Genomic DNA, 17,781 nt, shown 5'->3' on the forward strand with positions numbered 1-17,781 from the left:
TTTTAAGTGCAGCCTCCATACATTCTAGTTATGTAATGCTAACTTAGGAAGCAGCAAATGAAAGTAGCTGTCGGCTGCATGACACTGTACATTTCACATATTTAAGTATTTATATCAGAGGTAATTAAATAAATCTAAGGTTATGTAACGGTTTCTTGGAAAATCTTACGGATTAATATTATTCTAAAATGCGTTGCAGGCATGCAAATTACCCTTTTCTGTTGGGATTACAGGCCTACAGCAGGTTAAAAAAAAACAAAAAAAACCTTCAACCCACATTTTCACTGAATTAAATGATATTTGGTAAACTGTTATAGAGCACTAAACATTTGTCTTTTCACTACTTTGGATACACTGCCAGATCCAATACAGCCATATCAATCCAATCCTTTGAAATGTGAGTGAAGGCAACAAAAGCATAATTCTGGAGGAAGATGGGGCAGGGGCACATTCAATGCTCAAAAGAGGCAAATACGTCCTCAAATGTAATTTATTTCACCGATTTCCGTGTTTACCTCAAATGCATCACCTTTTTGAGGGAAAGATGTGAAGATATTTCCCTGCCTGTAATCAGCAATTTCAGAGTCATGTCCACTATGGACTCTATATCCCCCTCTCCTCTCCTTGCCTGTACTATGGGTTATCAATCTCTCTGGCTCTGGCCGATGGAAAACTGGGGAAGTCGTGAATAGTGGCAGATCCTACCCCAAGCTATCATGTTAACAATGGCTGTGACTGCCACTGGAGATTTGGTCTTGTCTTCAGTGTGTTATGAGCTTTGGTTTTTGTTTTTGTTTTTTTTTATGTTGCAAAAAAGTTGAGAAGTGAGAAATAAAAAAGGCTATTCGTTAAACGACCAAGATTACTGGGGGAGAAAAAAACATTTGTTGCCACTCCAGTTTTGATACTCCAGTATCAAACAAACAACAAAAAAAACATGGTGAGAATAGAGTGTGTAGAATTGAAGAAAATTAGTTTGAAGAATTTTTTTTCCTGTGGGAGGACCCTCAGACCCCCCCCCCAAAATCCCCCCAAAACCCCGAAACCTAATTGACTTTTTTTTTGCCCCTCGCTGTGTCGTACTGGACTATAAATCCTCTCCTTATGTCAATGTATGTCATTTGGAGCAGTATGAGGTCACCGTGAGTCCAGACCAAACTCATGATGCGCTAATTGAATGGGCGTCTATGGCGTTTACGTAGCTCTCTCTCGGCTCAGTTACACTGCAGTAACTTCGTTTAGAGAAAAAAAATATCCTGCAATGCTTTGCATAATGTAATGCCTACAGTGTGTGCTAAATGTAAATAATTGATAAGCTTTGTGCAAGTGTACCCTAAGCTTTGTTTGAAACCGATGCTGGGGATGCCGTAGAGCTTTGTCCGGCATCGCCGATGTTGCAAACAGCCCAGTTAGTTTATGGCGTTTTACGGGAACCCGACTGAAGGGGACGTCGGTATGACTGAAACGCAGAATGAAACGCAGGAAGGGGAGGAGGGGGGTGGACTTCATTGTAAACATCCACTTTATGGATAAAACGCTCCTTGGATTAAGCCGGGCGGATAATCCACCATGTGACAGACGCTTGCATTGAATCATCCTAACATTACTGCAACAAAAGAAAAAACGTCGTCATCATTGTGAAGACTAGAAATTAATAAGTTCCAAGTTTCGGATAAATGTCAACAGAATGTAGGCGTCTCGTCGTTGTTGTGTCATGACGTGAGTTAATAAAACAGTGTACGGAACGTTGCTTTATTCCTCCACAAGAGACGCTTCAATTTATCAGAAGCGTGAAACAGTCGTAGGTGTTGACAGCTATTAACGCATCCGAGAGAATGATCTGTGAAAGCATGTTTCGAGTCCATTGACTCCGTGTACGTGTTGGGGCTCTAAAAGCTACGGGGGGGGGGGGGACAAAAAACATTTCACTCAGCTTCATCATATCACTGCGCAAAGACAGCACATAACCTCGACATGCAGCCTCTCAACAGATCGTGACTAAACATCTATGTAAGGCTTCGCACCAACTCTGTATAATGTGCGTAATAGCCTATACTGCCTACTTTGCTCATCCTAACAAATAAACGTGGTTCCACGCCATGCAGCCCCGCCGAGTCACACATGACACTCTGGCAGCAGCGTCGCCAGTCCTTCTCCCCTTTTCCGCGTAGACACTACAAGTCACAACTCCCTCTTTCTCAACGCAGCCTTCGACTCCAGTATCCGCACCGTGAAGACGTGCGTGTCAGAGTTCGGCTGACACGCCGAACTCTTCAGTCGGCTGACAATGAGTCGCAGTGAACACACGGGGCATCCTGGTATGTTTCCGTGCATTACCCTCCAAACCTCCACTTTAGACGCACACCGTTTCCAGCGGGCTACAGCAGAACAAGGGGAGGAGGAGGAGGGGGGGTTCTATCTATGCCTCGTTGTTATAACAGATGCACCGAGCCACAGAAAAAAAGTAACCACGCTAAGGGGGCGAAGTGGCCGAAAAAGACAATTGCATTTCGGATGCGTTTTCTCGGAGTCTGTGACATGAGATGAAGATGTTTATCGAAACAGCAGTTGGGGGAGGAAAGGAAAGAAGAAGAAGAAGAAGAAGAAGAAGAAGAACCCCACGTTTATTTGAGTTAGCAGCCGTGCGTCGGTGCAGCACTAGCCCAGGCGAAGCGCTCGTGAAGAGTGCTCGTGGAGAGCTGGCCAAAAGTGATTTCTTTTCTTTTTGCAAGGCAGCGTGAGCGGCAAACGTCATAACGGTCGCGAAAATCAGCGGCAACAGTCCCAACACCGCACCGCACCGCGCGTCAAGTCCACCGTTTCTTCACGCAGCCACATCGACGTTACTCCAACTTTACGGACAGTTTACAATGAACATCACCTTGTCCGACAACACCATCCGTCAGGATAATGCGGACACGTCCAAACCTTGCCCTAAAATCTCACCCCCCTCCCGCCGCCTCCGAAATCCATGAGAATTCCCGAAAAGAGAAAACGTATTATTTCCATGTTTACATCACAGGTTAACAAAAGAGAAAATAAAAGCCTACCTTTGTGAAGAGTCGCCGGAATCATGAAGAAAAAGAGAATAGTCGCGGGAGACCCGTTGCCAGTGATCGCCATGTTGGACACCTGCTTCAGTATGGCAAGGCGAGGGGTACTTCACCTATAGCTACAGCGGGATTTGATTTAATGATATGCATGAAAGGGAGGGTACTATTTCCACAATCACGTGAGTCATATTCCACATACAAGGGGACGGACGGTACGATGCCACTTAGGGGGTTTTAATAGTATACACTCTTTTGGACATCGAACCTACTTAGACACGATTGACGAAAGAAAGAAAGGAAAAACTCAACTTATTGAACCGTCTTAGAGTGTATTTTTCTGCTATGCTTTCCAGTAATTTGAGGACAGGCAATGGCCAACAAACAGCTGTTTTTTTTTTTTTTCAAAACGTCGCCGGTGTCATCTGGTTGAATTCATGATGAAAATACATCAAAGAAAATCTCGTGCAAACCAAAGGATGCTTTGGTTACTGTATGAAAGATAGGTAAAAGTTAAAACGTGGCTGTCTGTTTTAAAAAAAACACACACAAACATCATTTAACATATTTTAGACGCCAATCGATCTTTTACGCTTTGTTTTGTTGCTTTGGCTATCGAAAAGCTTTATCCCCCTCCGCGCGCGCGCGCGCGCACACACACACACACACACACACACACACACACACACACACACACACAGTCTTTGTGCATCATGGGAGTGCATATTGTAGGTTACCACTATGCAGAAGTATTGTCACGTTTTCTTTAGTTCATGTGCCTGTGGATGGGCAGATGTGTGTTACGGGTGATATACTGTAACGTGCACGGATAAGTAGACACCTTGGCTAACGGGTCGGACCCTTTAATCGACTGGTTAACGTTGTCGCCCGTGGTGCGGGAGATCCGGATTCGCGTCCTGGCTGCGGCGGTTCCCGGGCTGCGCCCCCCCCCCCGAATTCGCTACATTGGTGTCAGAAGTGGGATGGTGAGACCATGAGGCCATCGGAGGCGCGTGCGCCCAGAAGCGTGAAGGCATAGGGAGCTGATATGCTGAAATTCCCTAATCGGGAACTTCAGCATATCAGTGTAACGCATATCAGTGTAACGTGCACGGATAAGTAGACCCGTTAGTCGACCCCTTTAGTCGACTGGTTAACGTTGTCGTCCGTGGTGCGGGAGATCCGGATTCTCGTCCTGGCTGCGGCGGTTCCCGTGCTGCCCCTAAATTAGCTACAATAAAAAAACGATTGTTGTACTACATAGAATAAAAAAGTTCTTAACTAAACTGCATTAAGTAATTTCAGTGCACTGACCAAAAAACGAGGAAGCCAGAGAATGAGAGTTTTCCAAAATTAATACAGGCTTTGTTTTTGTTTTTTACCATTTTTTAGGACCCAGCAAAACATGTACTTCCAGCTAATTCAAGCATCATTTTAATACTTAAATAAGCTTTACCATTCACAAAAATGGCTACGCATGTGCCCTTGCAATTACTGAAACATTAGACGAATACGTTCTCCCAGCTTTCGTTGCTAAAACTGGGTGGAAACAATTAGAGATTAAAAAAACGTTCATTACAGAACCAATGCAAAGTCTTTAGGGCGGGGCCGTCACATTGGGGCGGTGACATGCAGAAGTCGCGTGCTTGTAAACACTGTCGTACCAACAATACTTGCGTCACAGGATGGCTCAGGCGCAGTCACCGAAGAAAACTAGGCAAACAATACACAGTCAGCGAGCTAACATTAATAATGGTTTCAAACTCACCAATGCACTAGTGCGTCAACAGCCACTCCAACCAGCCGCTCCTGAAATAACGGTGTTTGTAGAAGCCGTCTCCACTTTGCTTGGCCAGCAAAAGTTTCCGGCGTGCCAAACACAAGGACGAAACCACCGGCGGCGATCTGGTCATCGATGTCCTCGCTTTGACCCACGTATGCGGCAGGAATGCCTCTTTTTTTCTTCTTCATACATGTATTTCTGATTTTCCCTTTTTCTCCCAATTAGTGGCCAATCGATCCCTATTTTAGTTCAAATACCTACCCTGCATGCGTTCGCCAACTGGCGCCTCGCCACTTCCGTGACAAGGCGAATCCAGGCCGAACCACTGCTTTTTCCGACACACGCAGAGACGCATTCATGTGACGAACACAAGCCGACTCCGCCCCCCTCCCGGAGACAGCGTTGCCAATTATCGCTGCTTCATCGAGTCCGGCCATAGTCGGATCTGACGAGACCGAGGCGCGAACCCCGGTCCCCAGTGGACAACTGCATCGACACAAAGCCGATGCTTAGACCGCTACACCACCGCGGACCCAAGAATGTCTTTTGCTTTCAAAAACTGCACCTGCTCCTCCATTATCGACAGCAAAGGGCATATGACCAGCACCATAGATTTCTGTCCCTGCGTGGACAAGTCGCAGACAGTTGGCCAGGCTTGATAGACCAAGCTTTTCCCGTGACCAATGGACCTCTCGCAAAGTACCGCCCCCCTTAGTTACTGTTGCTATGCCCTTCAAGCATTTCAGAACCATCTAGGAAGTAGCCGGAAAACACCAAAACATGAAGGACGAAATCAGCGCATTGCCAGAGAAAATAAGTTTTGTATTTTGGAGTAATTCATCCTTAATATCATCCCGTGAAAGGCAGAAGGGATTACAGTATGCAGGATACATTTAGAATATTAAAAGTAAAACTGACTTGCGTGGACTCCGGGCTGCCGGGTGCGACTGTAATTGAGCGTAAAGCTTACTGGTCGCAATCAAAGAATGAGAAACCCCATCAACTAATTCTGAAACACATTGTGGACCAATTGTGTTCTTGCACTGTAGGGTAAGTTACATATTACAGCTATTATTGGTATATTTTTGATAAGCCATTGTCAACATCACCAAATGTTGACCAAGGTTCCCCATGGCGTTCTTTTATCCAGGCTTTTTCGGGGGTACTGTATGGGCTCCTGGGGGTCGCAGGGCGGCCAGGGACATGCCCCGGGGCCGGGGGAACCGCCCCATGATTATTTTTTTTTTACCTTCGGACCAGAACCGGTATTTCCAACAAAATAAGGCAAACGAGATGCCTCCGCGGGCGGGATGACTTTTCCGAACGACCGGCCCCCACCTGGAGCTCACAGAGGGGGAGAAACATTTAAAATAGGCCGGATATGAGGAGGTCAGACTGGCCAGAGACCATCCCAGCCGACCCTCCCCGCGGGTCTTTATGCTCTGAAATGAAAGGTGGAACCTGGCTAACCTGTGACTACCATAACAAAGTTATTGTAAACTACTAATAAGACACGTTAGTCCCGGGCAAGAAAATAACCGGTTACATTGGTGGCAGCGGTGGGATCCGGAAGTGTGCAGATCCTCAGAAGTCTCTTCGGAGCGCGGGAATAACCAAGCGCAAGGGCGCGCTTCCGGGGAGGGTGACGACTGTAAACTACTAATACGACACGTTAGTCCCTAGCCCGTGCCTATAGTCCCCGGGTCCTATAAGAAAATAAAGGGTCCTATATTCCCCGTTTTCCCCTAAAAAGGTCCTATAATCCCCGTTGCAATAGACACCGGGGAACATAGGACCCTCTTTTGGAAAAAGGGTCCTATATTCCCCGCTGTTTCCAGGGGAACATAGGACCTTTTTCCAAATAAAGGGTCCTATATTCCCCGCTATTGCCAGTCGAGGAACAAACCGGGGAACTTAGAACCCTTTTTGCAAATTATTTCCTTAACGGGTCCAAAATAATCAAAACTGGGGTCATGGCTGAGATGTAGGCTACGACAATCTATTCCTCCGCTGATTAAATTAGGCCGTATTACCATTGTTGGCTGTTGTATATCGCAGGCCACCTTGAGTGCGTATCCAAATTGGGCCTAGAGGAGGCTGTAATTTGCTTTATTGTTATTTCTTACCAAAATTTACTGCAGTAGGCCTAGTTAGTTGGCTCTCCGGCTCAGCATGGACAGTCGGCAATCAACGCAAGTTTGTCTTGCAGTAGGCCCGCCTACCAGTATAACCTAGCCATTTCCACCTTCGCTCAAAGTTCAATTTGCACAGCACTGGACACTTCAGCCACTTTCTTGTTACTTTGCAGATCGTTTTCCATATTAAATCACTTGGCAGACTTTCTTTCAAAAATACTTTAATGATGAACTTTCAGGCAGAGAACTTAGACCAGGACTTGAAATTTAGGACCAGCACAAAGTATCCATCAACGGGGGCCGCCTACCTTACACAATAGGCTAATTGCCTAATAATAATAATATGTGCTTCTCAAAAAACTAAAGGCTTGTGGAGGTGCTAAACCAAAAACATGAATCAAAGACGAACATCAAAGGATGTAAGGTAACACTCACCAAATGGTAAAAAAATAACAGAGGCAGTCCTCTATTTCACCATTTTATTGTTTGGCATCAGTCATTAAGGTTTCTGAAGAAGACCACCCGGCCAAGTTAATGACTGATGCCAAACAATGAAATGGTAAAATAGAGAATTGTGTCTTTTTTTTCATTTGATGAGTGCTACCTTACATCCTTTGATGTTCTTCTTTAATAATAATAATAATAATAATAATAGTAATAGTAATAATATCAATAATAATAATAAGAAATAATACATAATAATAATAATAATAATTACAGCCTAATAATAATAATGATAATAATAATAATAGCCTAATTATAAAAGAGGCCTAATAACAAATAACAATTACAGGCATAATACTATCAATAGTAATGCTGATAATAGGCTATTAATAACAAAATGCTTCTAGTAAAAGCTTGGCTGAAAAAGGGTTGGTCTATGGCAGAAGCCCCCCAGAAAAGGCATGGTCTAAAACAAAAATCTCCAAGGCCTAACTAGGCTAACGTTAAGGCTTTTTTCTTCTTCAAAAAATCAAAATGAGTAGTCCTAGTCCATTAGGCTACTCAACAAAGAGGGGCTAAAACCCTGGATTTGACATTGCCGACGCTGCAGGACCCTTTGCGCATTATAGATCCTTCTGATTGGGACTGTTGGCTCCCTCGCAACTTCTGCAACCACCCCCTGTCGGAATTCTGCACGGTGCACCATTTCTCCGTCAGGGGGATGCACGTGTTCCCCAACATCGTGCACAATAATGTTAGCATCCACGTCCTCCACTTCAAATCTATTTGTGATCAGTGGCACTCTACAGTTCCTCCAGCACCTCCATCTAATGGTGTCTTGATTGGTGCGGTGCTTCTGATATCTGAAGTTCTCATGTACCAACACTTTGCCCCCTCGATCACCATCCATAACTATCGCCATTGTTTGTCTTCTTGTAGGCGAGTAAGCACATGACAGTGAGTCCACGAGTTATCACCGATAACAACCGATTGTTGCAAATTGTTGCAAGTTGGCGGGCGGTTTAGACATTGGTGAACTTTGATCATGTGGTTTAGAACGCCAGGAAACTTGCGTGCAGATGACCACACATCCACGACAAGTCTTAAATATTTCCAAACTCGAAATCATGTGTGCATTTGGCTATTTATAAATTATTTTTCGAGCAATATGTGTTTTGTGATTCAGCTTTAGCGTTGTTGATTAGCCTTTCATTCATATTTTGTCAAAAAGGCGTATTCATTAGCCTAGGCTTATGTCCCGTTATTTCTGTAGCATACAGCATCTTAGAATCTTAAGAGACCAGGCAGATATTGTTATTATTTTATTGTTATTACCATGCTATATTAGCCTACTTTATAATTATAAATATTTCAATTATCCAATTTTTAGCATTTCTAATATAAGGCTATATTGTTATTATTATTATCATCATCGTCATTATTATTATTATTATTATTATTAGGCTATTATTATTATCATTATTATTGTCATTATTATTATGTTATTATTATTATCATTACAATTATGATGCTTAAAGGGCCTTACTGAGCAGATGGTTTCTATCTGATATCTGTCAGATGCTTTTCCCAATGAGCTGGTGTGGTTATAATGGGAACGACGGCTTTCTAGGGAACATAGAAGAAGTGGGTCGGAATTGGCCTATTGTCGGTATCAACCAGCTTTTGCAGGAGTCTATCCCTGGTACAGTGCGCTAGACCTCTGGGAGATGGACTGCTAAGGACGGAACACAACACTTATCCTCAGCTCCCAGCACTTCTCGCAAAATGTGCAACTTATACGCTGAGTTGGCGGCACCCGGGATCGAGCTCATGACCTTGCGATCCATAGGCGCGGGCTCTACCGACTGAGCTACGCCCGGATACAACTGCCCAAGGAACACAGGCTTACTATATCACATTCAGACAGACGAGCCAGCTCACCTACTCGGCGAAGCGCACTTTCCTCGGTAAGTGACACATTTCGCGCATAAATATCAGAGAACTACCAGGTTGGGTTATGCGCCCAAATGTAGGTTATAGCCTAATAAATTGAAATTGGTGTAGTGTCGAAGGTTTCCACATACTTTAGCCAACCTGGACTTTGTGAATTCGTTTTTGTGATATAAAAATAGAAATCGTATGATTCATTGTCTTCTTAATAATCTGCCCTAAATAATGCATTATTGAAAATGCACTTTTTGCGCCAAACAGCGTCAAACCTGCTGACCGGGGAACATAGGACCTTTCTTTATAAAAAGGGTCCTATGTTCCCCTGCACATACAAAACGGGGAACATAGGACCCTTTTGGGGAAAAGTGGGGAATATAGGGCCCTCTGTATACAAAAAGGTCCGATATTCCCCGGTCTCATACAAAGCGGGGAACATAGGGAGTACCCCAACGGGACTGACCCTTTAGCCGAGCGGTTAGTGAAGTCGCCTTGTGGTGCAGTACACTCCGTATCGAATCCCGCACCGGGCAAGAAAATAACATGTTACATTATGTTAGTGAGCTAGCTATCATTAAATTAGGTATATGTGGCCACAGACTAAGCTGGTTACGTTAACCAGGTACATTAATAATGTTATTTTGTTTGTCAGTATTACGTTGATATTGTGGCGGACACTAGGGACTATGCCTCTCACCCAGCAGGACTGTGAGCTGGGGGCGTGGTTTACGTTCCCGGACTCGCCGGTGCAGGGTTGTTCCTGCTGCAGTTGGTTTTTGGAGTTGAGGAATAAATATCAAACTCGCCTTGGTCTCCTGTGTTTTTCCTCATTCCTGCCACATTGGTGACCCCGAATTGAACATGTTTGGAGCAGAAGAGGAGTGTGAATCCACTTCGGCCACGCCGCCCCAACTCTCACAGCCGGCCGTTCTCGCCGCGGCTGTGAAACTCCCAGAGTTCTGGCAGAGCGACCCGGCCTCGTGGTTCCAGCATGCCGAGGCGCTGTTCCACCTGCGTGGAATCTCCGCGGACGACTCCAGATACTATTTGGTCGTCGCTGCGCTGGACCAGCAGTCCACACGCCGGGCCATGCAGCTGTTGCGCGCCCCTCCGCAACACGATAAATACGTTGCCCTCAAACATCTTCTGCTCCGGAGGTACAGCCTATCTACCGCAGAGAGGGCAGATAGAATCCTTTCCCTATCTGGTCTGGGCGACGGGACGGCTGTGGATCTCGTGGACAATATGCTGTCGCTGCTAGGCTCAGACGAAGGTGGGTTCCTTTTCCCGCACGTTTTCCTGCGCCAGCTCCCGTCTCCTGTGCGCGCGGCTTTGGCTAACTCCCCGTGTCTGGCCGCTGGTGACTGCCGAGGTTTGGCCGAGGAGGCCGATCGGGTCCTGCTGGCTACCAGACGGCTCTCTGTGCAGAATGTGGCATCGGAGCCTCTGCAGCCGACGTCGGAGGACGCGGACCCGGCAGTGGTGGCTGAAGTGACTGCCCGGAGACGGCGCGGGAGCGGCCTCCGTTTCTTCCACCAGCGGTACGGCGGCAAGGCGAGGCGCTGCGTCCCTCCGTGCACGTTTGAGGCGCCGGGAAACTCCAGGGCAGCGCCCAGTAGCAGCTATGGGTGCTGGTGGACGTAGTGAGCTGCTCTTCATTAAGGACACGATGTCAGGAAGACGGTTTCTGGTGGACTCAGGCTCGCAAAAGAGCCTACTCCCTCCTGCTAAGACAGACAGGTCGGCTGAAGGCGGCGGCCCACAGTTAAGTGCAGCTAACGGTTCGTCCATTGCGACGTTTGGCACAAGGTTGGTGATTGTTTGCTTCCACGGGCGCCATTTTGAGTGGGACTTTGTAGTGGCCGCCATTACTGTTCTTATTATCGGCGCGGATTTTCTGTGTGCTAATGGTCTGCTGGTTGATGTTGCAAACCGCCGTTTAATTGATGCTGTGTCTAGTGTTGTAGTACTCGAGATCGGTCTTGGACCACTTTTTAAGGGTCTCGGTCTCGTCTCGGAATCGAAGGCATTTTTACTCGGTCTTGTCTCGGTCTCGGACTGGGCGAACTCGGGATTTTTGATCAAGACCGGTCGAGACCGGGCCAGCACTGTGATAACAGAGAAAAGAAGAATGCAGCTGCTGCCTTCCCGGTGTCACGCACTCTTTGTGACACCCGGAGTGACACGCCCCCCGTACAGAGTGGATCAAGACGACTGGAGACGCTGCGCCCCCGGGAAACCCGCCATGAAAAATGTCGGCAAACTCAACCATCATTAAGTTTGGTTTCCAAAACCATAAAGACTTTATCTGGAAAAGGACATGCAAGCGAAAACACTCTGCAGTGTGCAAATTCTGCGGTGCACAACTCACAGAAACCGCCGGGACAACGTCAAGCTTTTATCGGCACATTGAGAGGAAGCATAAAGACAGGTAAATTAACCGTTAAATTAGCTACACTGGTAAAGTTAAAATCTGAAAATTTCAACACCCCATCCTAAGACATTGAGCCAAAATGAGCTCTTTTCTTCCCACGATCATTTTTTTGCTAACTTTCAGAGCACCGAGTGTATATTACAGCCAAGTTAGCTTGCATAGCATTGTCAAACGCAAGATAACAGAATAACAAACAATGAATCCACCAGGTATTAGTCGAGCCCCCAGGCGCCAGGTATTATTCGAGCCCCCAGGCACCAGGTATTAGTCGAGCCCCCAGGTGCCAGAAATTAGTCGAGCCCCCAGGCGTTACTTGGGAGGTTCTTATGCAATGCAGACGTTTTTCACTACACCAGTAAATGCAGTAAATGGGTTGAACTTTAGATGCGACCATCGGGAGATATTTCTAGTCTACAGCGTCCTCCATGTTGGTGCTTCGGCTGCAGAAATTAGATCGTTTGGCTCAACAATGAGACAGAAAGCTAACGCTGTGCTAGCTAGTTCAAAGTCAATAACACTGAAAGTACGGTTAATCTAATTTGTTTGATAAAAATATTGTAAAAAAACATTAAAAAGCACATTTTAAGACAATAAAAACTCAGTAAGGGTAATGCTAAAAAATGTAAAAGCTTGTTTAAAAGCAGTAATTTAAAGTGACATTTGATTTCATTCATTTTAAAAAAGTGAATATATATTGACTATATAGTGATGCATGATGTCTCTCTGGCTTCTATAATTTGTTGCTTGTTTGCACTAAGCACATGCCTGTTAGAGATGTAACGTTTGAATCTTCTGAGAATTCTCTCTTGGTATTGGTGGGACTTAATCATTTTAATTCCTCCTCAATTTCAGATTCCTGGAGTACAAGGCTGGACAACAGGCAGATGCTACACAGCCAACTATGGCATCCTTTGCCCAGAAAGTGCAGATCTACAGTCTCCATTCCCCAAGGCAGCAAGCCATCAGCGATGCCATTGTCAAAGATTTGATAATTGGGTGTTGCCTGCCACTGTCCCTTGTGGAAAATGAACATTTTAAACACTTTCTTGAGATTGTAGATAACAAGTACACACGAATCTCTAGGAGAACAATTTGTGAGAAACACATACCAGTTTTGGTAAAGAAAGTTAAGGAGACTGTTCTTGAGAAGCTGGAGAAAAGCTCAACAGTGTCCTTAACTACTGATATCTGGTCTGATCGTAGACTGCTTTCCTTCCTCGGAGTAACTGCTCATGTGTGCAACAAGTCAAATGAATCCTATGCCCTTGAATCCTACTTGCTGGACTGTAGACGTTTCACAGTCAAACATAGTGGAGAGCGAATTTCTTCTGCCTTTGAGGAGATCACCGACGAATGTGGTATCCGTCAGAAGATAAGTTATATTGTCACAGACAATGCTGCCAATATGAAGTGTGCTTTTAAAGTTCAGATGCCACAACAGCAGTCAGATGACAGTGAGAGTGAGGAGGAGAATCTAGATGATGAGCACCTGTGGGAGGACATGAATTCTGTGGAGGACACAGAGCTACTCTGGTCATCAGGTGGGCGTCTTTCTTGTTTTGCTCACTCCCTGCAGTTAGTTGTGAATGACGGCATGAAGGAAGTTAAAGCCATCTCTCGCAGCATTGCCAAAACATCACGCTTCTTAACTCTGTTACACAGCAGCTCACAGTTCAAAGACAAATTTGAGGCTGCATTTGACTCTACGAAGACTATTCCTGCTGCAAACAACACTCGCTGGAACAGCACTTTCAAACAAGTGCAGGCCCTCACAGCTCTGGACCATAAAGCTCTGACTGAAATGTGCAGCAAGGACTATGAAGAAGTGGTATTCAGCACTCGTGAGTGGAACCAGCTTAAAGAGCTGACTTCAGTTCTCGCACAATTCTCAGAGGCAACAGACCTGACAGAGGGAGAGAAATCCGTTACCATTAGCATGGTTCTGACTGTTCTGGACCTGCATACACACCTTGTGAAGATGGGAGAGACACGAGTACAGTGTTGGCCATTAGTAAAGGCCCTCCATCAGTCTCTGATTAAAAGATTCAGTGGAATCTTTGGCAAAACAAATATGACTAAAGACAGTGGGGGACAGGAACCTTCCAGCCATAATGTGTATTTTTTAGCTACAATGCTTGATCCACAGTTTGGATTAAGCTGGGTGGATCTGGATGTTACTAATGGGCTAAATGCAATGCCACTCATGAAGTTTAGAGATGAGCTGAAGAAAACACTGACAGGTATACACACATACATTTTACATCAAGAGAAAAATATTGTGAGAGCAGTTTTATTTGATACCTGCAGACACTGTATATCCTTTAATCTAACCTGTTTTTGTTTTTTGTTTTTTTCCATTTGCTTGTGTTTTTCAGACACTTTGATCGCTGAGGTTGAAAACTTGATGGACTGTGAAGGTAGAGCAATGGACTACGGAGCCAGAAATGAAGAGTCACCTGGTGATTCACCTCCAGTCAAATGCTCACGCCTTCTTTCTCGTTACAAGGCTCACAAAAAGCGCAGCATAGGCCAAGATACAAGTATCAGGGCACAGATAAGTAAATACTTTGATGCCATACAGAATACTGAAACTGATGATGCACTTGTCTTCTGGGACAAAAACCATGACAGATTCTCACAACTCCACAACTTGGCACTGAAGGTGTTGTCAGTTCCAGCGTCCTCTGCACCAGTTGAGAGGGTATTTAGTAGAGGAGGCATCATCATGAGGCCCCACCGAGCCCGTTTAGGTCACAAAATCCTTCAGGCTCTAATTTTTCTGAAGTGCAACCAAGCTTTTGTTTAACCTCCTCATCCCTAGAGCCATGCAGGATCCTCCCATCTCACCCTAACCCTGGCCCAGAAATGGGACCTTTGAGGTCTTTCACAACCACCCCTTTGTGAGTGTATTCTTAGTGTTGAGCTCAGACTTTTAAGGGTTTTACACATGTTGTTCATGCTTGGCATGCCACAATTTTCAGTTAAATTATTCCTAGTTAATTTATGCTTTAATTTTATGAAGCAAAGTTGTTATGGCTGCCTTGGAGAATTAATACTTATAAAAAGGACATTGTCTGGCCTTCTCTGTTGTTGTGAAAGTTCTTCATAGCCGTGCACCTAAGTTGTTTTTTCTTTTTCTATGTGAATGTGCTCACTTTTTTGCTTCTTTGGAAATCTACATGTCTTTTATAAGACTCGTGCAAAAACTAAAAGAAAGTGTATCTTATTTCAGATGATGTATTTATCTGTTTACACTTAGGCACAATAATTCAACAAATCCAGATTAACATCTTCTTGCAAGATATAAACAAAAAAAAGACTTAATTGCTTGAAAATGAGTTAAAATAGCTGGCAAAGCACCAAAAGGCAAAATGTTCAAGAAAATTATTAAAAAATACCTTGCTGAAAAGAAATGTTGCTGTTGCATTTATGTAAAAGCAAACTTGATTAAAGAAAAAGATACTGGTCATTTGTTCTGTTTTGTTGTGATTTTTCTTTGATATATACAGTCTTGGTCTTGTCTCGGTCTCGACCTCCAAATGTCTTGGTCTTGACCTCCAAATGTCTTGGTCTTGTCTCGGTCTCGATACTCTCTAGTCTCGATAATGTCTTGGTCTCGGTTGGTGCGGTCTTGACTACAACACTAGCTGTGTCTTTCGCCACTGTTCCGTGCGAGACAGGGGGAGCCGGGCCGTTAACACATGCTAACTTTTTGGCATTAGGGGATGTTTTTCAGCGTTTGCTGGCGGATTTTCCATCGGTGACTCCGCCTGCCTTTTCCGCCGCGGTTACCATTTCATTCCCACTCTGGGACCGCCAATTTTTGCACGCCCGCGGCGCCTCGACGCGGTAAAATTGGCTACAGCTAAAGAGGAGTTCGCCATCATGGAGCGTTTGGGTATAGTGAGGCGTTCCAACAGCCCGTGGGCCTCGCCGCTTCACATGGTGCCCAAGGCGGATGGGTCGTGGCGGCCTTGCGGCGATTTTCGCCACCTGAACAATGTCACCGCCAATGACCGCTATCCCATCCCACACATACAGGACTTTTCCATACGCCTGGCAGGTACCACTATTTTCTCTAAGGTGGACCTGGTGCGCGGCTATCATCAGGTTCCCGTGCGCGCAGAGGACGTGCCCAAGACCGCAGTGATCACCCCGTTTGGGGTTTTTGAGTTCATGCGCATGCCTTTTGGCTTGAAGGGGGCTGCGCAAACCTTTCAGAGGCTGATGGACTCGGTGTTGCGTGGCCTTGCTTTCGTGTTCGTTTATCTCGACGACATATCAGTGGCCAGTCCGTCAGCTGAAGAGCACCTGGCGCACCTGAAACAGGTTTTCCGTCGTCTGGACGAACACGGCCTGAGTCAACCCGGCCAAGTGTCAGTTTGGACTGCCGGTGATTGACTTCTTGGGTCACCGCATTTCGCCGCAAGGCGCGGTCCCGTTGCCTTCTAAGGTGCAAGCGGTGGCGGAATTTCCCCGCCCAGTCTCTGTTAAGGCATTGCAGGAATTCTTGGGCATGGTGAATTTCTATAACCATTTCCTCCCTCGCGTTGCCCACCTCCTTCAGCCACTTTACGAAGCCCTGCGGCTTAAGAAGGCTAACGACCCTGTCGACTGGACTCCCGAACAGGTCCAGGCCTTTGACGGAGCTAAGTGCGCCCTGGCTAACGCTGCCCTCCTCGCCCATCCCACATCCACGGCGTCCATAGCTTTAACAACCGATGCGTCTGACATAGCCGTGGGGGCTGTGGTTGAACAGCGTGTGGCGAATGCGTGGCAGCCACTCGCATTTTTTAGCCGCAAACTGCGGGATAGCGAGCGCAAGTACAGCGTTTTTGACCGGGAGTTGCTGGCACTGCACCTTGCAAGCCGGCATTTCCGCTTCCTGCTGGAGGGTCGCCCATTCACGGCTTATGTGGATCATAAGCCGCTGACTTTTGCCATGTCCAAGGTGACTGAGCCGTGGTCTGCTCGTCAACAGCGCCACTTAGCGGCGATCTCCGAGTTCACAACGGACATTCAGCATGTGGCCGGGAAGTCCAACCCTGTTGCTGATTGTCTGTCGCGTGTGCTTGTGTGTCCTGTGCACCTCGGTGTGGATTTCTCAGCTATGGCTGCCGACCAGCCCAGTGACCCGGACGTCCTTGCCCTTAGGTCAACGCGTACCGGTCTCAAGCTAGAGGACGCTGTGATGCAGGAAGGCAGTCCTGCCCTCCTCTGCGATGTCTCCACCGGCCGGCCCCGCCCCGTTGTTCCAGTGGCCTGGCGCCGTCGAGTTTTCAATTCGATTCACTCCCTCTCGCACCCTGGAGTTCGGGCGTCGGTGAAGTTGGTCGGTTCCAAGCTCGTCTGGCCTGGCCTCCGCAAGGACGTCAAGGGGTGGGCAGCTGCATGTGTAGCGTGCCAGCGCGCTAAGGTCCACCAGCACACTAAATCGCCCCTCGAACCGTTTCCGTTTCGACCAGGTGCATGTGGACCTGGTGGGCCCTCTACCTTCTTCACAGGGTTTTACGCACCTGCTCACGATGGTAGATCGGACCACCAGGTGGCCAGAGGCTGTCCCTCTATCCTCCACAACATCCTCACCCCGTTCACCTGTTTTCCGCGGTGGTTCGTGCCTGCGGAGCTCATGTCGGCTCGTTTTGTTTTTGTACGGCATAATGCTCACCGCTCACCCCTCCAACCCCCATACGATGGCCCATTTCGGGTTCTTGAGACGGGTCCTAAGGGTTTTGTGCTAGAGATGGGTGGGCGTAGGGAGCGTGTCACTCTTGATAGGCTTAAACCGGCGCACAGGGTGGCAGGCGAAGTTGTGTTTCCGGCCCAGGTTCCCCGTCGGGGTCGTCCTCCTTCCAGGACCCCGGCAGTGTCTTCACGGGTTCAGCGTTCTGCTTCTCAGCCGGCTTTGGATTGTGTTTCACCTACTGTTTCGGCTGAGGGTCGGCACAGCCGTTATGGCAGGCTGCTTAAGCCTCCAGTGAGACACTA

At 46.6% G+C, this 17,781-nt stretch overlaps 1 protein-coding gene across 1 annotated transcript in view; it reads right to left on the bottom strand.

Moving 5' to 3' along the window:
* The window catches only part of cadm1a (cell adhesion molecule 1a), a 560,283-nt gene extending 557,156 nt beyond the window's left edge, over positions 1–3,127 (bottom strand). The window contains exon 1 of the mRNA XM_056284957.1: positions 3,051–3,127. Coding sequence (XP_056140932.1) covers positions 3,051–3,123 — 73 coding nt within the window. The 5' untranslated portion in view covers positions 3,124–3,127. The remainder of the gene's footprint in view (positions 1–3,050) is intronic.
* Between the last annotated feature and the right edge of the window lie 14,654 nt (positions 3,128–17,781).

The sequence above is a fragment of the Lampris incognitus genome, chromosome 8 (assembly GCF_029633865.1).
Source record: "Lampris incognitus isolate fLamInc1 chromosome 8, fLamInc1.hap2, whole genome shotgun sequence".
NCBI lineage: Eukaryota > Metazoa > Chordata > Actinopteri > Lampriformes > Lampridae > Lampris > Lampris incognitus.